The 23055-nt window shown below is 29.0% G+C and overlaps 1 protein-coding gene across 4 annotated transcripts in view; it reads right to left on the bottom strand.

Annotated features, from left to right (window-relative positions):
* Nucleotides 1–23055, bottom strand: part of LOC148233190 (uncharacterized) — an 84904-nt gene that overhangs the window by 20287 nt on the left and 41562 nt on the right. For 2 of the 4 annotated variants that reach the window (XM_088190782.1, XM_088190783.1), the window contains 4 exons: nucleotides 14173–14815; nucleotides 8834–8956; nucleotides 7151–7272; nucleotides 4699–5103 (listed from right to left, as the gene is read on the bottom strand). In XM_088190782.1, the coding sequence (XP_088046908.1) occupies nucleotides 4699–5103; nucleotides 7151–7272; nucleotides 8834–8956; nucleotides 14173–14804 (1282 nt within the window). In that variant the 5' untranslated portion in view covers nucleotides 14805–14815. The remainder of the gene's footprint in view (nucleotides 1–4698; nucleotides 5104–7150; nucleotides 7273–8833; nucleotides 8957–14172; nucleotides 14816–23055) is intronic. The other 2 variants (XM_088190784.1, XM_088190785.1) reach the window with 1 other exon arrangement.

Here is a 23055-nt window from a genome sequence, read left to right as displayed (position 1 = left end):
GCACGCGTACGCGAGGGTCACGCGATTAGTTCGAATAGCATTGTATGCAGAGTTTTATGTGTCAAATATGTTGTATTATATATTGCATTGCGATATCAGAATTCATTATGTGCATTATACAATATTTTATTAAAATCAATTAAATATTGAGAATCAATAAGTATCATTCATATCTTAAAACTACCGGTTTGATTAGATATTAATTACTGAAGTATCCTTATGAAGTCAGACCAGCTGTTGCACACGAACCACATTAGTTACAAATCAAAACAACCCGCGTAACAGGTGATAAAAGAACGAGTTAACTCGGTGAGCAATTATATCCGGGTTTGAATCACGACTCACTTTTTATCGACATTTTTTAAATTGTCGATTCGAATCGCACGGGATGAACAAGCAATGACGTCACGATGCTGTCAAATAGTGACAAGGACAAAGTATGTATATTGGATTTTTTTATACAGAATCTAATAGTGCGTTTGATTGCCTCTGTAGTGATGATTAATAAATAATGATGGAAGTATGCTTGGATAGGGGATGACTAAATTTATTTAATTATAAAAATTCATATGAAGAGTGAATATTGTTTTGGACCATCGTGACGCATTGGGGTAACCTACGATGCTCTTAATTTAATTTAAATAAATTTCTAGTTAAAGTGCGATTCTAAAAATATTGCACATATAATGTCTTAATTAGTATAGTAAAAAATTAAATAATCGACTATAACAAAAAAAATCATACATACCAACAAAAAACTTATTATTGCGATATTAAACAAGTCCAAAACTCAGTTTTTTATAACCATTAAATATATTTGCTAATTTGAAGCCAAAGTATTGTTAAACGACCACTTTTAAAATATGATAAAATTTTGACAGATATAAAATTATTTTTTATAATTGTATATGTACATCAATTTATCTTTTATTTGTGGCAAATGTTGTATAAAACTATTAATAGTATTGAGTTAATTTATTAGCATACACCTGAAGTAACTTGATTGTACGTATTATTTTTAACACAATTTTTTCTATTATTATCAATTTTACTGTATATATGTTACAGTGAAATACCAGTGAAATTATGTTTTTACTGTCATTTCAGTGATATCATATCCAAATACAATTTAACCTGCTATAAACAATTATTGAAACTCAATTTGTCAGTTGCGAAACGTTCATTTTCTGTTCAAACCCAAACTAAAGTATACTATATTTTTAAATTTTCATTACGTTAATTTTTTAAGCATAACATAAAGTTTATTTTAATTTATTTTAAATATTGTAGTATTTTATCAAACGATGCTGTTAATCTCTGGTCATCTGGAAATATGCGTACCAGATCATCGTTTGTAAACAAATACAGTTTTACTGATATTGAGCAGTGAAATTGTAAATCAATTTTCTGATACTTTTTAACTATCTAGGTTAGTAAAATTGTATTTTTACTAAGTAAAATATAACTTTTCTGGCAAAACACATAAATTGTAACATATAAAGCAAATTATAGCAAAAAATCAGTGGTTCTCAATTTTAATTTATTGTACACATTTTTATTATTATTTTTCTTTTGTGGTATTTTTTTAAGAACCAGTTCATTTTTTAATGTATATATTTCATACACTTTATGTTTTCATTGATTAATTTGTAATGTTATTAATGCACCTAAGCTTTCTCTAAGTAATCTATTCATCATTTTTAAAGAAAGTTACAGTTACCTACACATAACAACAACAAAAATTTTGAGAAAAATATCTTTAGATTTCACTTTGTCTTGTAAAACGAATTTTGACAATTTTTTTATTTAAAATAGCAGTAAAACATACAAAAAATGCAATTATTATAAATCATTAAATAGTCATTTATCCATAGATTAGTTAGCTACAATAAGTAAATTATAGCAAAAAATTAGTGGTCCTCAAAGTCTTATCGCCACATTTTTCTATTATTATATTTTGATAATTGATTGTGCACGTTTTTTTTCATTATTTGGCTTTTGTGGTATTTTTTAAGAACCAATTCATTTCTTAATATATATATTTTATACACTTTATGTTTTCATTGATTAATTTGTATTATGTTGTAAAGTTATTAATGCAAATTAAAGCTTTCTCTAAGTAAAGTAGCATTTTATAAGCAAACTATTCATATTTTTTAAAGAAATTTACAGTTACATTACATACATAATAACAAAAAAAAAAAAAAAAAATTTATTTAAAATAGCAGTTAAATATATGTACAAAAAAATGCAATAGTTATAAATCACTGGTTAGTCATATATCCATAGGTTAGTTAACTACAATAAGTAAATTATAGCAAAAAGTATTATTGCAACATTTTTCTATAATTATATTTTGCTAATTTATTGTGCACATTTTGATTAATTATTTGGCTTTTGTGGTATTTTTTGTAGTATAAATAATTCATAGGTTCTCCAAATTTTTTTATGTATGTTTTATTACATATATTTTTCTATTAATTATTATTTTTTTTAGAAATAAATTACAGTATATTAAATTGAATATTCATCAATATAAATTATTATTTTTTTCACTTATATATGTGCATATATAACTAGTTTGAGTACCTCAAAACTGTGAATGATCGACCACCGTACATGTACGGCGATGCCGCTTAGATGTTACCAAAAAAATAAAAAATAGTAAAATAATATTTTTTATATATTTTTGCTATGCAGTTTTTTAAGTACATATTATTAAATTTAAGACTTTATTTTAAAAACTGGCATGTCAATGATTGAAACAATAAAATATTTTTTTCCAAAATTCCTTCAAAAACGGCTTTAAAAAACGCTGCTTAAACCAAAACTGTACATCTCCAAAAAAAAATACAATATAAATAAGAAATAAAGTCATTAGTATTATTTTTACTTCAAAAATATGTTATGAAACATTTTTTCCGTGGATTTTTTAAACTGAGTTACGATTTTTTCTATTTTATTGAAAGCCGCCATTATTAAACATAATGGTAATCTTTTGATTTTTTTATGGAATTTTAATAAAAATTACATTTATCGTGTATAAATTTTACATCCAAAGCATTTATGAAAATTATGAAATAATAATTAGAATTCATGAAACACAACAGTAAACATGTATTATATCAAGCAGTACTTAACTTTAAAATATATTTTAGTTAAATATGTCTACTATTGAGCTAAAAACGATCGATGTCAATGTTGGTTTTTTATTTTTTAGTATTTTTGTGATGCAATTTGTAATTTAAATTTTTAAACTATTCTAATAGTATGTCTTATAGCTTAACATAAGACTGAAAAATAAATTATATTTTTTTAAATTACGAAAAAAACATTTTTTTTGCTCTCTCTCTAATTGCTGCGTATGTCTTAAGACATACTTATTCAGCATTTTATCTAGATTTTACCTCATATTGCACTCGAATCAATCGACTTTTAAAAAGGTAAAAAATCACCTAAGTATGATATATAAAAACACATGACCCTGACAAATATCAACAATTTACTATAAGTGTTTGCACCGAACATCGAATGAAACTTTTTCACTACCTAATATGAAACATCCATGTATACCTGAATCACTAAGTCAGTAGAATTTCATAGCATGTTCGTTTAAAAGTAAAGTTAACTAATTGGCATCAAGGGCATCGATATGCTTAGACATTCACCATTCTCATTAGACAAACGATAATGAAAATGTAAAGTACATATTGCTAGTCTGACATAGTTAGCCTAATACATCGCCTGCTCCTCTCCTTAAAACTTGAATCATTAACCATTTGAGGTATTTAGGCTCGGCTCGATCTTCGATAGAAATTCTGTCGTCGGCATACCTCGGAGCAGGTTGTTACACAATCGAAGTCGCGCTCCCAGTCGCCATTCACTTTCTGCCTACGACACAGACTCCGATCGATGCACTTATTCGAACCACTCGGACTCTGTGCGAGCTTTCGACAGGGTCAACCCACCAACGCGACGGGTCGACCCATGTTTGGGCCATTCTGTAGAGCCATTGAGAGTTCAAAGCGGCTAACTTTCACTTTTTTACGATTTTTTTCCGTTCAGTATTGATGAAATGCACACCAGATAATTAAATCAATCGAATTAATCTTATGTCTTGCTCGTTTCGTTTGTGTTAGTTGCAATTAATAATATTTCATAACAACAGTTGTGAAGTTGAAATTTAAAAACGTGTTATAGAAACAATGAGCAATTATGTACATAGAAGGTTTAATGACATGTCATGTTGAGTCTAGCGAAAATTTCGTTTTAATGCGAAAATAATTTTTAAACAGAATGAACGACCTTGTCGACTACTTTGAGTAATTTTTATAAAAAAAATCAACTACTAAAGCGTTTAATGTGTAAGTTATTTATACATTATATTGACTCGTCCTGTGTTAGCAAAATATAAATAAAAAATATTGTCTCTGCTCATTTGGTATTTTTTTTTTAAAATCGCTTTCTTATATTAACCAATTTACTTTCTCGTAGATTTTTTGTTATATAATAAAAAATATTATACAATTAAATACTTATATGCACATTAAATTAAATAAAAATTCAATAAGAAACACTATTACCTCAAAGCATAAAAAATAGTATATATAGTTCAAACGTAAATTAAAATTATATGATAAGAAAAGTCTGATCCATTCTAGGCATTAATAACTAAAATAAATAAATTAATTAACTCACTGTAAAGCATAGTCATATCAGTAGTAGGCGGAGGTCCAGGAGTGGTGATAAGCGGCGGTGGAGAAACAGAACTAACTTCTATCGGCGCTTCTTCTTCTATGTCTTCATCTTCGATAGATTCGACAAATTCGCCGCTATCTTCTTCTTCATCTTTGTTGATATCAGGTTTAGGTTCTTCTTTGGGTTCTTCTGAATGCTCTTCTATATGATTTTTATGATCATCATGCTCTTCTGTATGGTCGTGATGATGATGTTTATGATCACTTTCAGTCTTATCCTTGTCTTTACTGCTTCCTCCTCCAATCCCGAAAACGCCCGCAGATTTAGTACCGTCCAGAGATCTAGCAGAACTCTCCGTATAATTTGCCTGTTCCACAGGAGTAGCTTCATCGTTGAAAACGCCAGCTGAAAGTAAAATTAGTTTAATATGTAATACTACAATTTTTAACATTTCCTAGTTTATAAAAAAAATGTATTTCATTTAATGTCACAAATTCCTGCAATTTAATTGTCTATTACGCAGAAAATATGTTTTATTTAATTGTTTTAGTTTTAAGGATATACCATTATATTGTAGAAAATATTCTCAATATCTTTATAAACCGAATGCATTATTTTTCGAATAGCCCGCATGTAACTAACAATATAAATGTTTAACAAAAGGTATGCATCTATGCGATTTCAAATAACATTAGGAGCAAAAGGATCGCGCTTTTAAAAGTAGCCCGTATCTTAGGACATCATTTATAGATCTATTAAAGCTTTTTAATTCAATCTTAATGATTTTAAAATATTATAAAATTAAATTAAGTCATATAAAATTCACATGACAGACATTAAAATGTTTCGTTCATTAGAAAGGATTTTCTAAATTCGCTAAAAAATATAAGTTATGCTAAATAATATTTGCTTTCATTAAAATAACATAGTTTATAATTTTTACTATGTATATTATTATAGCCTGTGTCTGTAAATCAAACGTGGAATATTATTTTTAATTAAATATAATATAATGCTGTGTCATATTCTGTTCAGAGATAAAAATTGGTGTCATGATGAAATTACACTGTGTAACTATTTTTATATATAATTTTTTCTGACAAAATAATATTAATTTTATCAATTTTAAACATATTTTATATTTATATGTATTAAGCTGCTGTTTTGCGCATTAATAATGCGTATACTGTACGGTGTGATACATTCCTTTTCGCTCGCTCGCGTGTTAAGTGACGAGAGTAAGAGAGAGATATGAGCGTGCGGAACGCATGTGACGCTTCTCTCTTATCTCTCACTCACTCTCGTGACTTAACACGCGAGCAAGCGAAAGGGAATGTATCTTATGTATATTGGGTCGAGTTACACATATGCGTACCCCGACGCGAATGTAATTTAGAAAGTGTTTTTGATACTAATATATATTTGGGCAAAACTTGAGGGTGAATTTACATTTTTAAATCATGTTTTATACATAGTTTAATAAATATGGCTATATCTTAAATTTATAACACAAATTAAGAAACAGAGTTTTTTTGTGATATATCAAATATTTTTTCTTCAGCTCCAACTTCTTTTAATTCAAAGACATATGAACAATGAAATAAACAACGTTAATAGCGATGGATAAAAATGATTTGAGTCTTCAGAAAAAATTGTTGATGCCAATGCATGACTTTGCATAAAAATTGTTTTATCGCTACTCTTTTGGAGCCTCTTCTTCTACCAAAACCTTGCTGATCTTTCTAGCATGGAAGGTGCACTACCAGTGGATATTAAACTCAATTGCCTCTCAGACAAATCAGTTTTCTTTTCGAAAGAAATTGTCTATTATTTGGAATACATCAATAGCTTATGTGATGACAATAATTCTTTAATTTAAGCAATTTAATAGTTTGATTGAATTAAAGTACAGATGGTCAAGTCTCTCTCTTAAATTTTTGCAAGAGTTTAGTTTAATGCCTGAAAGCTACTTCGACCATTTTATTAATTGTTTGATGCTTTTGCTTCTTTCTGCAGATGTGAGTTTTTGGTTGTTATAAAAACATGATATGTGGATACAGTGATTATTAGAAATAAACTCAATACGTCAATCGTTGCTTATAAAACAATCAATTCAATATTCGTCACAAAAAATAACACTTAAATCTGATGAATAGTCTGTACTATTTTTAATTTCTCTCCTCGAGGAGATGTGTGTTTTATTTAATCAGGCTCCGAAGGACCAGCGAAACATTAGATTGCTGTTAAAATAATTTATTCTGTCTGCTACATTTTTAATAACATCGTATTTGTACTTCACAGACATCAACAATAAATACAAAAGTTTTTCTGGGTATGTCCCAAATAAATCAGAATATCATGTAAATATTTAAGCATTACCATCATATTAATTGTATATTAATTAAATATATGTACCACTTATAAATTATTAATAATTTCAAAAGTTACTTACTTCCAGCCAGAACTGCCAAAAGCACCACTAGTCCCAGCACCACGACTCCTACACACCAGCACACGCACTTTTTCGAACTCTTCCCCGTCCTTTTGTCTTTAGTAACGTATAATTTCTCTCCTCTGAAACAAAGAGCGCATTATTAGCGATAATACAACATCGATTTAGAACGCGGCCGTGTTGCAAAACGAGCCGAAAGAGTGTTGTTATGTCAGATATAACGTTATATTATTATAGCATATTATACACGGTGGTCATTTTTTACTTGACACACGTCGGTAAAAACTTGAATGCCTCAAGTTTTTTTCTGCTGTTTCGAAATTTTTGCCGATTTGGCCGGGGTATTTAAAACAAAAATAGTAATAGCCACGGCGACTTCTTCTCTTGTTCTTGAGAGAGGATAAATGAACGATGAGTCGCCTTTTGAAAAAGAAGAAGGAGAGAAAAAAATAGAGTCGCATTGAAGAGACAAAGAGCATAGAAATGTATGTTAATGTTTGTAAAGAGACAAGTTCACGGAAAATGCGATTGTCAAACTCAACAGTGCTTTCTTTCATTATAATATATAATATAATACATTTTTCTAGTATTTGTTTTATGTAGAAGATGAGCATAAATAAAAATATAATATGTTTGTATTATAATATTGAACAGAAACGTATATTTGAAAACAAAATCAGCCTCAAAGCGAAGTTTTCGCTTTACAGCTGTTTTTTAATGTTATATATATATATTTTCAACACAGAAAAAATCTTTCTGAATGCATTATGTAAATATATTGCTTTAATTTAATCTTAAAAATAATTCAATCCCACTATGGATAATTTGATTTAATGCTTTTTTATTGTTTATTGGATAAAATATATAACATTTTAATGCCTTTCAAGATATGTAAAACAATATTAAAGAATAAATTTCTCTCTTAGTTTAAAGAGTTACAAACTTTATACTGGCAAGAATTTATACAGATTATAAATACGACAGTAAATCTATTTTCTTCAATAAAATATGAATGAAAATAGTTGTAATGTTATAAACTATATTTTAAATCATATTATGTTATTATGATATTATTTTTAATTCATTAACGGAAAAATTTATATTAAAGCATATATTTAATAAACATTTTATTGACACATGCCGCATGAATCATAATCTTAACAGACATACATTAAACAGCATTTTTTTTATCGATTTTGTGTGTACATTCACAAGACCTTCACATGATAATGTTTTACTTAAAATTAAAATAATAAAACTTATACCGACAAAATAAGAACGAAAATAAACACGTACAGTCATTGTTGATTTTCGCTTTATTTTTCAACATTCTTAGAGCCAATCCAAATATTAATACGATCAACTACACCAACTATGTCTACAGTTAAATATTTGCCACTGATATAATAATCCAAGCGAGCTCCTACACGATATGAATTAATATTAATTGCAGATGTGTTTTATATTTTAATATATAAAAATGGTACAGTGTCCGTTTGATGTTTATATGTATAGATAGATGTATATGTATAGTATTATATATGATATAATAAGTACCCGCTGAATCCTTCTTCCGTCTTGTTTTTAGATGAACCTTAACCCATCGCCCGAAAGCATGTTTTTTTGGATGTATGGATGAGATAGCTCGTTGAAAGCAAGACAAAAACAAAAAGGACTAGTTACCTAGAACGCTCTAGCCATTCTTGGTAAGAAAGGACTCCGTGGATAGGGGTGTTCACCGAGTGACCCTCTTTGGTCACTCCCGCGGAAGGGCACGGGTAGAAGTTTCGGTCCCCGAACGAGACACTGCACCAAAATTAATAATTACAGACAAATATACATAATATAAATAATAAATAAAATGTAAATAATGCATTTGATGCAATAAATATAAAAAGCTATATAAATATAAATAAATAAATATATATATATAAAAAGCCAAGAGTTGTGCGTATATTTCGCTCGTGCGGAATGAGTCACTATGTTTGCTCTATTTTTTATGTGTTATAATATTTCAATTAATTATTTAAATATTCTTGACTCATTTTACATATTTGATCTATTTCTTAATATTTTTAAAATTTATATTTTAAACATAGAAAATATATTTATTATTTAAATAGTATATTAAAAATACTCTTATGATGTGAGTGTGAGCTTTTTATTGTAATACGTTTAAAAAATATTTTCTTAATATTTTTTATTAAAAAATACAAAAAACGTGAGTAAATAGAAACGCAAAATATATTGAAAAAAGGCTTTTGTTAAGAAATTGAAGAATGCATTAGAAACTCTACGACTTCTGATCCCCGAATTGTAATAAAATACCAAAATATTTATTTATGTCAAACATTTCTTTGCAACGTATTTGCTCAATGCGTGCAACAGTGTAAACACAATTAATAACCATTAAATAAATAGTGAAACACTAGACTGAAATTAAAGTCTGGAAATCAGTAATATATTATTATTAAATGGCTTTATGCGAGAATAACTATTTTATTTATTCATCATGATATTTATCGATAAGTAATGCAAAATTTATGAAAACCTAATCTTCCTAAAAGCTGATCGAAATTATTATTATACATTAATAACTAATTTTTACCTTTCATACACGATATAAATTTAAAGAAACACTAGGTGTCTATCGTTTTTAATAAAATTTGTCATAAGCGTCGTTAACATTTTAAAAACAACACACAACATATTTTTTTTAATTTTACCTTATCGATCAGTAAGTGAGATATATTTAAAGATCACTAATCGGCTGGTTGACCACTTTATTTTTAAAGCGTTTTATTCAATAATGTTTACGACTCATATAGCAAATAATATAAAAGCAGTGTGGTAGGATAGTCACAAAATCACTATTATACTCAGCTAGTAACAAAAAATTGTCGTTACCAAATAATATTGAAATACCGATATTTTAATATAGACTGTAATACTGAAGCTTAGATATGTTTTAAATGTGACTATTCCAGTAAATTATTAAATTAATAAACTCGTTTTTGAAATGTAAAATTTGCCAAAATAATATTAAAAATCATTTGTCAAATCTCAAACCCATATCTGCTAGTGTCCCATAAGGTTTAATTTTAGGACCCTTTCTATTAATAATATTTACTGGTGATTTTCTAACTAAAGCATACAAAAGCAATATCACTGATTTATTCGCTGGCGAGCTTCTAAAATAATAATAGATATAAAATTATTAAAAAATGATTCAATAAATAGTCGTTAAAAATATTTTCTGGTTAAATAAGAAAAGCTTTAGCTGTAGTCAAATTATTTTTAAAAAATCACAAATTACGTAGGTTTTATTTTATAGAAATTTTACATAGAAAAAAACAATTATGGTGTACACATATAATAAATGAGCACCATGATTTTTTTACATAATTTTTCCCAGCACTTCATAGCTACAGCCGAAAACATCCTTGTGCTTGGCAAGCTCATTAAAAATCTGGATGGTTTGCGCAAGAGGAGCGTTCTCAAGCGCTGACGTCCTGGCCGCAACAGGTAAGAAGAAAGGACGCGATCGCGACACTCCAGGGCACACTTAAGCTTGCAGTCGAAATTCACCGAGCATTGACGGGTTGTCGACACCGCCCCCTAGTAACTTTCATTGAGTATACGCTACGCAGAGAATGCAATTAATTTTATCCCAACACTCTGCACTAATATAAAATAACGGATACAACCCGAAGAAATATCTCAGAAATAATTTTATTTAAATACTCTTTAACAACAAGGAATACTTTTCTTCTATAAATTAAAAAAAACACTTCGAGAGAATTAAATAGAAAGGGGTTAATATTTTTTTAATAGGAATAGATATTCTATTTGAATGAATTACTATGATAATAATTACACATATATAAAAATATTTTGAAAATAAATATACTTTGCTTACATTTTTTATGTCTATTGGTATCTCTATCTACTATATGGTATATAAATGATCGATTATGGAGTGTATGTCTCTATAAAAAAAATATACAAAAAACACATGTTTAGCTACAAAAAATGTAAAAGTCTGGGAATAAAACTAACTCTTCTAGGCTTGTTTTATTTTGATTAAACCATAACAGAAAACAACTAGTGTCTTCATGAAATCAATCACTTAAATGATTAAACACTTTGTTCTGGTTGGATGTTTTAATTTATTTTAGCTTAATGCAGTATTTTACGGAACGTTTGCATTTATGTAGCATATCGGTGAAAATTATTTTTGTATATCATTGATAGAAGTCATTAAAAATATAGTAAAAATAGATATTGATTCTAAACGATTAAAGGATAAATTCAATTTAAACCATGCATACAATTTTTTTAGATAAAAACGTTTTTAATGTCGTTTATAGAATCTGCATTGACTAACATGTTTTTGTATTATAATAGTATATATAAATATACAATAAAATATTGTTTATAAGATCTGTATTGACTAAAAACATGTTTTTTATTATAATATTATGCATGTACAATAAAACATATAACATAAGCTAACATTATTGAATTAAAATATCTTCGATGATGTTAATAAGTATGTGTCAAAAATCATCTGAAATATATATAAGTTCTCAAAAGCATTAAGGCATCATAGTGACTAATGGAAATATATTATCAATTATTTTTTAATACATATGATATCCAAGAATGTATCTCATTAATAAGGAGAAGATTGCTTATTAAAGTAATTTATCTAAACACCTAATTCATTTTATCTATAATATTATTTCTAATAAAACGTAACAGAAATTATGTAGAAAAGAAACAGGAATACATTCTTACAAGTTTAACTCAAAAAAGATACCAATCAAAAGTAGTATGAAACTAGATTGTCAATTATATAATAGATATTTACATTTTTATATATATATGATATTCAAAGAATACAAATTATTAATTGAAAGAAGACTTAAAATTAAACATTAAAAAATGCTTACCTAAATAAACTACAGATCTACGATAGTGTAATAAAGACCTGGAATATCTCTAAGACGTTTTTAAAAGCACAATTTCATTAGAATAAGTAAAACATTATTACAAGCTATAGCTCAGATACGATTGTAATAAAATACTAGATTAAAAATTATATTATACAGATTTACTTCTTATACATATGACATCAAAGAATATATATTAAAAATTAAAAGATGACTTAAAATAATATTCTCATAGCGTAATCATAAATTATAGATCTAGATTAATTTTTACATCATTTTTGTACAAATTATATCTTTGAATACATATTATTCTTTAAAGGAAAACTTTGGAAGTAATTCACTTATAACTAATTCTAGTGCAGTAATTGTATTATTATATATGATTATATAATAGTATTGCAGTTATAACTTATATAATAATGCTTAAGATTTTATGTTGATTTATTTGAAATTTTAAAAATATTATTAAAAAAATAATCTTTAGCTGATTATTATCAAATAAAAATAGGTATTAGGTTAAAAATCTTAACCATATTAAATATTGAATTTAATATATATTTAAAATGGCACGCGAATAAATATATAATATATTTCTCACTTTGTTTTGATGCTTAGAATATCAATAAATATTATCATGTGTAATTATTTTTACAATGAGATGAAAAATGCAAATATTTGGCATTTACCATAAGAATAGCGCTTTAAAAGTCAACAAACAAAATTTAAAGAACGAGGCATTCAATTGCTTCGTTTTTTTGCAAATTTCCTTATACTAAAATATCAAACTATAATAAATTAAAAATGCAGAATCAAGCATTAGATAAATTTAAAAAATATTAAAATTACCCAATATACTTATCTAAATTATATATTACTTAATCATATATACATATTGGCGATTTCATCTTCTAATTTGCACAATTGGAAAGCTTTGCTCAAATCGAGTGTTATGTCATCATAATTTTAGAAATTCTAAATATGTTAAATATTTTTAAAACAGTTTTAAGCAAATTGTGTGTTTAAAGCAGCGTTAAACTTTTTACGTTTAACCTTGAACTAAGCACAAGCCCGTTTTAATACCCATACATAAAAGTCTCTAAATTTTATTGCGCAGTCTCCATTAATGCTATAAGAACGACGAGTGAAAACCGGTGAAATCGAAGTATGAAAAAAAATATATAAAATTTGCATAGCCTCCATAGTGAGTTTCGTAACCTATAATTTGACGTTCCTTTTATGTTTGTTTGTATATTTCGATTAAGAGGCATTCTTATGCATTTTTCATTCAGGAAGTCGACGAACCGTTGGCGGTTTAGAGCGCGTGGGTTTAATAAAGCAAAATGCATTTTGTACATTGAGCATATACCAAATAAGAATTTTTAATTAAGACTGAGATAAAATTTTAACGATTAGATATAGAAAGTGTTTTGATGATAAAAATAAGACATCAATAGTTCAACATTCAGACCAAAATGATGTTTATGATCATGGAAAATACTTTCATTTAATTATAATAAGTCAAATATAGACACAATTAAATAGTATTACAAGGCGTTTCTGAATAATGTTTGCGTGAATGGTCATATCGCTCGAGCAGTTCTCAAACGTTCATAAAATGCGACAGTCATGGAACGCGGAAGGCTTTGTACAATAGTTACAGCAATGCTTACCCGCAATTTCATAACTGTTTAATTATTGGAATTGTTGGCCTAATCTGAATCAATAGATTTATCCTGTATAAATACTAGGTATAAAGAATTAGTCATCAATGCTTTTTATAGATGATTAATAGCGTTTGATATTTTTTACAATAACCTGAACTATGATATTAGTTTTTTAAACTTTTGCGGTCGTTGATGTTATGTTTATTTATACAGTTTTTGTGGTGTTTTTATAATATTTTTATACATAAGCTAATAAATATTATACAATTCGATAACATTTCTAATATAAGTTTTATTCTGTATTAATTTAGATAATATATGCATAGTAATTTTAGCAAATATTTATCATGGAATTTTAATTGTTATAATCAAATATATACCCTAAAATCAAGACTCCACTCACCTCATGAATTTTCTGTGTTCATTGACTGGTACAAAGTATTCATCATATGGCACTCCAAGATCGACCTCAGTGTCCTTCTTCAGAGGTATATTGCACATGCCCGCTCCTTGCGCCAACGACCCATTGTTGTCATTCACCTGACCGTTGGTCTTCGTCGCAGTCGGTGCCATGTTGACCAACTCCAAATTTACAGCCTCTGGCACTTTGTCGTTATAGTGCGAGTTCTTGACCGGAGAGGTCAGTCCCAAAGTTATCGTGGTGTTGCCCCCACCGTTCATTCCATGGTCCTCTTGATTCTTCTTATCGTCGTTGGAGAACGCTGGGTTGTCTATGCCTCCGTTGTTTTTGGGACTACCCACTCCCGTCAGGTTGTGGGTGCTTTCGTAGCTTTGCATGTCGTTAGAGTTATAGCTCGGCAAGGAGTCGTCTTCGTTGGAGTGTCTGTTCTTTTCGTCATGGATCGAGTACACGGCCGATGTTTTGAACATGTCCGAATGGTCTTCCTTGCCGTCGTGGTTGTTCATTGTCGTTGTGTGATCGTTCGACATGGTGTTATGGTGGTGAGAATGATCTGAAGAGGAGAAGGGGGCCTTCGAATCGCTGGTGCCGTACGATCCGTAGTCTTCGGCCATACCTCACTTGCCTGCAAAAATAATAAGAATACGTTACTAAATAAAATATTACAAAACTGTACAGTTAAAAATATGTACAAGCTTTTTTTAAAAGCTCACACCAATGGGTTTTATTGGACTTTAGTTCAAGATTCAAGCTCTACCTATAATACAATATCATCTTAAGTACATAAAAATAACACTAAATATTATTTTAAAGTACTAAAAATAAATTATGATACAAAGATATTTATTTGTAATAAAAATCAGAGGCACGGAATATTTTTTTTATATCTGATTTATGAAGACATAAGTCTTGTTTTGTAGAACTTTAGTTACACCATTCACCACAATGACGGCTTAAATAAATAAATGGGCTTATAGCAAAGTTACATGAATGCACTAGTTCAAGTTTTTAAAGAAAAAAAACTAAATTTTAGCATTTTCCAGGGGAGTGCATGTATTAGTCAGTCAGTGATTGTTTTTTTAATATTTTGCTTTCATTACGATTCATAGTATTTCATTAAATGATAAGCATTTTTCTGACTAGATTTAAGCAAGGTCCCTGTTAAGAATCCACGTCAAAAGCAATAAAATAGTGCCGTCGCAGTAGAGACGCTCGGTTATCTAGCGTTCATATCAAGAGTTTTTATAACAATATTAAGTAAGAATCGTATAAAGCTTATTTAAACCGAATTTTGATCAAAAGGAAAGTGCAAAAAACAATTGTCACTTCTCAGAAGTCAAAAATTCACGTCAAAAGCAATAAAATCGTGCCGTCACAGCAGAAACGCTCGATTATCTAGCGTTCATATGAAGACTTTTTATAACAATATTAAGTAAGAATCGTATAAAGCATATCTAAAACAAATTTTGACCAATAGGTGAACGCAAAAAACAATTGTCACTTCTCAGAAGTCAGAAATTCACGTCAAAAGCAATAAAATTGTGCCGTCGCAATAAAAACGCTCGGTTATCTAGCGTTCATTTCGAGACTTTTTATAAAAATATTAAGTAATAATCGTATAAAGCATATCTAAACCGAATTTAATCAATAGGAGAGCGCAAAAAATAATTGTCATTTCTCAGAAGTCAAAAATTCACGTCAAAAGCAATCAAATCGTGCCGTCACAGCAGAAACACTCGATTATCTAGCGTTCATATCAAGATTTTTTATAACAATATTAAGTAAGAATCGTATAAAGCATATCTAAACCGAATTTTGACAATTATCGCTTCTCAGAAGCCAAAAATCCACGTCAAAAGCAATAAAATCGTGCCGTCGCAATAGAAACGCTCGTTACTGAGCGTTACCACTACAATTTTTGTGTAAAAAAATATAGTCATAATATTATTAGCTATTGAACTATATTAAATAATATTAAATTCACAAAATTAGTATCGTATATTCAGATTTGTAGCTCACCAAAAATATAGATAAAGGTCATCCTTACATATAATACATATTGATTTAATTTAGAAAGTGATGTATATTTTACTTCTGATAAAATATTATTAACTGAAGTTTAATTTTAATATTAAAATATTTTTATTGCCAATGTCTTTGGTATTCATAGCTGTGTTTATATTTAAATTAAGTTATCCTAAGCAACCCTAGTATGAAAAAAGTTCAGTTTCAAGGTTATTCACCAATTAAACGAACACTATTCGCTATAAAATAATATTGCTATGTCTTCATAACACATAAATAATAACATATTAATTCATTACCTCTTTTCAATATATTGCTCATAGAAAACATTTGTCCATTTGATGTAATACTAGTGAAATGTATGTAATTTAAATAGTTTTACACTACAAAAATACACCTGCCAGAGTTTTAAATTACACTATTTGTATACATGTTATTTTTGTGTCACATATTTGAATAGTCGTTGAGTATGTTTAGGAATATTAAAACACATAAACATTAATAATTTGAAAACCATGATAAAACGAGATATTTTCAAAACATTGCATTCATAATAAGAAAAAATACACATCATTATATTAATCGACCATGACTCATAAAATCGGTAAATACGTGTATTTACACATTTGTTTCTTGGGACTGCTTAATGCTTTATTTACTTTTTCTTTAAAAACATTTTAACCACGTCTGCTGCGTGTATCAAACGTGAGATTTCCTGCTGTGAGCTCATTGATTCAAAGAACGCTTTTTTGGCACTCTACGAAAAGAAATTACGGTTGTTAGGTTGAAATTTAGCAATGGAGAAGTCGTGATTTTGTTACAGCTTACAGCAGCAAACGTGTTAGGGTCATGGGCGTTGAAATTGTTGAATGTTCTGTTGAGAAATGATTCATGTGTGTTATGTTCTGGTATAACCCAATTTTAATACCCTGCCGGCTATGCGTAATACCATATAATTTATTAGTTCAAAAGATTTTGACATTTCAATCAATACATCAATAAAGATAGTATAAAATAATACATCAAATTCCTATTTTATCAACAACAATTTGATGTCTAAAATCACATATGCCTATTATGGCTTGTATGAAGAAAAATAACCTATCATATAAAAATAAAATTTTTAATTTATTTATTTATTTATTTATTTATTTTAGATTAAATTAAGACCATCGTGGCCTAACAGGTTACCCCAATGCGCCACGATGGTCGAAAACAAATTTTAAATTTATAAAACATAAAAAAAAAAAGTATATATACATAAATATAAAAATACTTAAACATAACAAAAAAATTATAAAATATTAAAATTAAATGAAATAAACCGGATCAGCTCCTCGTAGCTGACATTAAATAGGTCAATATGTAATGCCAGCGTATTAAGGAGCCGGATGGCCACAGCCATAGGCGAGTCGGCAAGTGCGGATGTCCTAGCCCTAACGGTCATCAAAAGAGGTCTCGATCGTGATTCTCGAAAATGTTCAGGAACCAAAACTGGAATTCCTCGAGAATAGCTGGATTGTCGACAGCACCTTTTAGTAATTTAAAAAAATGCTTAGCGATATACAGCTTTCTGCGAGAACTCAGCGAATTATATCCCAACGCTCCTAAAAGAAAGGCGCTGGGATATAAGTACGGATAAAAACCAAATGTCCTTTTGTAAAGGTATCTTAAATACCTTTTTTGAATTTTTTCCACTAAAAGGGAATATTTGGCTATTCGGGGATTCCAAATTATAGATCCCGATTCAAGAATGCTACGAACTAAGGTGTCATAGAGGATGCGAATAACTGACGGATCGTCAAAGTGAAAGGCATTCCTCATAACAAAGCCGAGCATCTTGGAAGATTTATCACAGACGTCGTGTATGTGTAGAGAGAACCTCCATTTGCTCTCGAAAGTGATTCCGAGATCTTTAATGGAAGTTTCTCTAGTCAAAATGTTACCACCGAGATGGTAGAAATAAGCTGATGGCGAACGGGATCGAGAAAATGACACAGTATGGCACTTTCCGACACTAAAGGGCAGACGGTTAACGGAAGCCCATCTCCACAGAGAGTCTAAATCACTTTGTAGAGAGAAGGAGTCCGCAACAGATCGAATGCATTTATATAATTTTAAATCATCTGCGTACAGAAGAAAACTTGAATGTTTAATTGCAGTATTTATGTCATTAATAAATAACACAAAAAGCAGAGGTCCCAGATTGGATCCTTGAGGAACCCCCGAAGGGGTAAAATATTCCTTTGACAATCGGCCACCATACGTTACAAACTGTCTACGATTGCTCAAATAACTTGAAAATAACCGAGTTAAATTATCTGAGCAACCGAGGTTCGACAATTTTTTTAATAATAACGCATGACAAACTTTGTCAAAGGCTTTCTCAAAATCTGTATACACGACGTCTACTTGAATTCCGGCATCGAGAGAAGTTGTCACTGTTTTGGTGAACGACAGAAGATTAGTAACAGTGGAACGGGCAGGACGAAACCCGTGCTGTTGGTCTAATAAAACTTGCTGAAAGTGATTGTAAAGATATTTATGAATAATTATTTCAAATAATTTAGCAGGAGCTGACAACACTGCTACTGGTCTATAATTCTTTATATATAATTTGTCACCCTTTTTATGAATAGGGGTGACTTTTGTGCATTTCCATAAATCAGGAAATGATGATGTTTTGAGAATCAGATCATAAATACATTTTAGAGGAGCAGCGAGACTTACTTCGCAACCCTTCAAAATAAAATCGGGAATTAAATCAGGTCCAGAAGAACGCCCTGTCTTTAATTTATTAAATCCGTATTTAAGATCTGAGTGCTCAGTTTCTCTGATGGTCAGTACTGAAGACCAAGAACATGAAGAAGGAAGCGACTGAGCAGAAGGCGAAAAATATTCCTCGAAAACAGAACGAAAATATTGCGCAAAACCGTCAGCAATATTTTGTGAACCGTCCAATGTTTTATCGTCGAGGTTCATCACTTTCAACGTAGACTGAGTAGCGCGTTTAGTGCTAATGAATTTCCAGAACGCTTTGGGATCATTAATTATTTGTTTTTGGCAATTTTTGTAATGATTGCGATGACAGGAAATTATCAAACACTTAACGCGTGCTCTTAATGAACGAAATTCCTCGAGAGCAGATGGATGTCCCGATCTCTTCCATAACTTATGAAAGGCGTGCTTTCTTTTTAGCAATGAGATGATCTCATGAGAAAACCATCTAGGATATGACACGTTAAGCACTCGAGGGCGCTTTCGAATAAAGAGCTGGTCGAATGCACAATAAAGAACCTCATAGAAGGCCGCCAGGGAAGATTCAACATCAACGCACCCGCCAACTCGGCTCCAGTCCATACCTAAAAGTAAATTATTTAATAAACCAAAATCTACACAATTTCCAAACGACCATCCGAGATCATTCCGATCGCTCACGCATTCCAACTCATTCGTAGTTATGCCATTTTTATTTATATTTAATTTTATCATTAGCGCCGGGTGATAATTATCTTCCGATACCAATACGAATTCGCTCTTAATTACTATGCAATTATTTACATTTGTATAAATTAGATCTAATTTGTCACCAAAATTATTATTGACACAATTTATTTGATTTAAATTAATGATATTTAATCGAAAGTTAACTTTACTTAATAGAATGTATTGCTTAAATATGATTTTTTTTAAATAACGTACCCAATAATATGTACATATATCAAACTAAAATAAATATTTTTTTATTTGATAAATGCAATGTTAAATATAAAATAAAAAATTATAAATACAATACGCAACAAAATATTACACTGCTTTTTACGAAATCTGTTTGCAGAGTTAAGAAATCTACATTTTTGACAACTACCTAGGTACTACCTAGTTTAGCACATAGTTATTGATATTTACTATAAAAAACATGCTTCCATTTTTAATTTAATTTTAAATTATTTATGATTTATATTGTTATTAACGTTTAAACAATCAGCAAATAAGAATTATATACATACGAAATTAATTAATGATCGATTTATCTAATCACGTTAAAAAAACCTAGTCGTTCGGGTTTGTTCTTTACCCGCGCGTTCGATTCTCTCGACATAAGTAAAGAAAATATTGCGCAATATTTCGTTCATTCAACTGCGACCGTTACGGCGTTTGCGAAATTAATTCCATTGCAGATTTGGATGGCGCATCTGCGTCTCATTGTTTTTGCAATAGGAATTTACATATCTATACATACATATATAGTAGATCTATCCATGTTTCTAAACATAACGGGTTAACTGTTGTGTCTAATCGATTCAAAGCTAATAAAAACAATATTAAAATGAAAATAAACAGTAATATACTATAGTGAAATATATAACAAGTAAAGCATCGAAACCAGTTTTGAATATACTGCTTGTTTTATTGCTAAGCTACTAATTTTACTGATTCTAAGAAGGCATTTGATGTACCTACGTAAACATGCAAAAAATTGAGTTAACACTAAGTGATGTTTAAAGTAGCTAGGTATAACACTATAAAACTATTCACGTTTCTTTATCATACTTTTATGTATTTAATGATACAACAATATTTACTGATTTATGATCCAATACATACTTAATCACTCTTACTAAAAACGATATTTTAAATATCAGTAATATGTACTTAAATATTTTATTTAAATTACAACAATTTAGATCCAAGCGCATTACTTTTTGTCTATAATATTTTATTGGAACATAATTATCTTAATATCATTAACAAATCTTGATTCAAGAGAATATTAATAATGGATAAAAAAATCAGCTGCCAGTTAACATGTATGTACTTATAATGTTGTTGATGAATTTCTACATACTAAAACTATTGCAAAGACAGAAAGATTAACAGAATAAATCATTTTGATTCAAATGGTTTTAATTTACAATGATAATAAATAAATCACAAGGACTGTCGCGCAATGTGACGGAAATTGACTTGAGAGATTATTTAGCAATGTCACGAGAAAAGCATTCTAAATATGTACTACTAAATAAAAACACATTGAAGGAAACTATTTTTTTTTAAATAAGGCGCAATTTAAAACACAATGTAGCTGAAACCACAATATCCATTTGAGACGTGGAGAAGGTAAGCTATTTCAATAAATAACGTACGATTGACCTTGAAAGCTCAGAAAAACCCATTTGTTGTTAATAAAAAATTGAAGGACGTTGTTAAAGCTAATCTACAAACAACGTTCGGATACTAGCAATAAATTAAGAGGTGTCTGCTGCAAAAGTTCCATGATCAATATTTGACATCTCTGCTTTGTACAATATATTATATTTTGATATTCAAATTCAGGTTTATATTCCTAGTACCGTCTAGGTGATTAACAGTGATTAACTGGGACTAATGTGGAATATTAAAAAAATTAGTTAGTGTAAATAAAGACAATACAAAATGACCAAAGTATGAAAGTGTACCAAAGACCTCGTCACAAATGCGTCAATCCCACGTCTTTCATTAGAGGCGTTTAACGTGTTCACAAAGCAGGGAGAAAACGACGTTAATCACATGAACAACGGTCCGATTTTGGCGAAAACAACATTAGACACATGTTTTTTTCTTTCACTAGCTTCCTACGTATTGACAAGCAATTGTACTGTGTGACAATTGAATACTATTCGATACAGAAGCTTTTCTTTTTAACAGTGAGAAAAGTTTCCAATGTTTGCATAAAATATTTTTCATGTCTGTAATCATTGCGATATACATATGTTAAAATTTAAAACAATAGTATTATTGTATATTAGATTGAAAACTAATCAAACTGTCCTCGTAATAAAGAGTAGCATACTATATCACTTAGCACACTTTACATAAATGAATCCGAGTTTTGTAAGCAAATGTAATAGTTTAGCATTCGAATGTAAATTATTCATGCTCGATTCGTTTTCACCGTAAAATTTATTAAAATATAATATATATAAATGCCTCTTGATTGAATAAGCAAATATTTATCCTATATTAAAATATTTTTATATAATACATTTTTGTGTCATGAATAACTACAGATTATTACGCACTAAATTGTAATGTTATTATTGAAAAGTAATATTTAATTGCTCAATATGATCTGGTTCAATTAAAACGCGCATTCAGTGATCTAATAAAAAAGGTAGAAAAAATATTAGAGAATCACAAACAAGCGTAAAATAAATTCACCAACTGGTTTATTGTCGTCTTTTAATTAAAATCGATAACCGGTTTCTTTACACTTTGACGGTTAAATTATATAAAAAATATTGTAAACACGTGATATTAATAAAATATTATACATACAGATTATTTTGTCATTTCTTACGACGACGCGACGTCTCATTAAATATTCATGAAAAGCTAAACGAGAGAGTGGCGTTATTATGTTTTCTTATTTTACTTAACGTGAAAACACATCGATTTGAATGAAAATATAACAATAGACGAATATATTTGCTAAACTAAACAATAATAACAAAAAAACTATAATTAAGTCTTAATTTAAATAAATAATAATACACTTAAAAGTGATTAATTATTACATGTTAACAAACTAACATACAAATACATACCAACATATAACTATATACTAATTAGAATTATTAAATCACTATTTTATATAATAAATATTATTTAGACGATCAACATCAGTTAATCGAAATTTCCCTAAGCTTTTTTAACAAACGGAACCACAGAAATTTAAAATTATTGCGATAACGGATTGGAAAAGATTGCACATCGTCAATGAATGAAAATTAGCAAAAACTATACCGAAACACATCAGCAATTCGATTTACCGTCTGAATTATATCATTAAAAGTATCG

This window comes from Plectrocnemia conspersa, unplaced genomic scaffold, assembly GCF_051122295.1.
Source record: "Plectrocnemia conspersa isolate PC_06_02 unplaced genomic scaffold, ASM5112229v1 ptg000008l, whole genome shotgun sequence".
Taxonomy (NCBI): domain Eukaryota; kingdom Metazoa; phylum Arthropoda; class Insecta; order Trichoptera; family Polycentropodidae; genus Plectrocnemia; species Plectrocnemia conspersa.
Note: the sequence above shows the minus strand (reverse complement) of the source record. Positions and strands in the feature narration are given on the sequence as shown.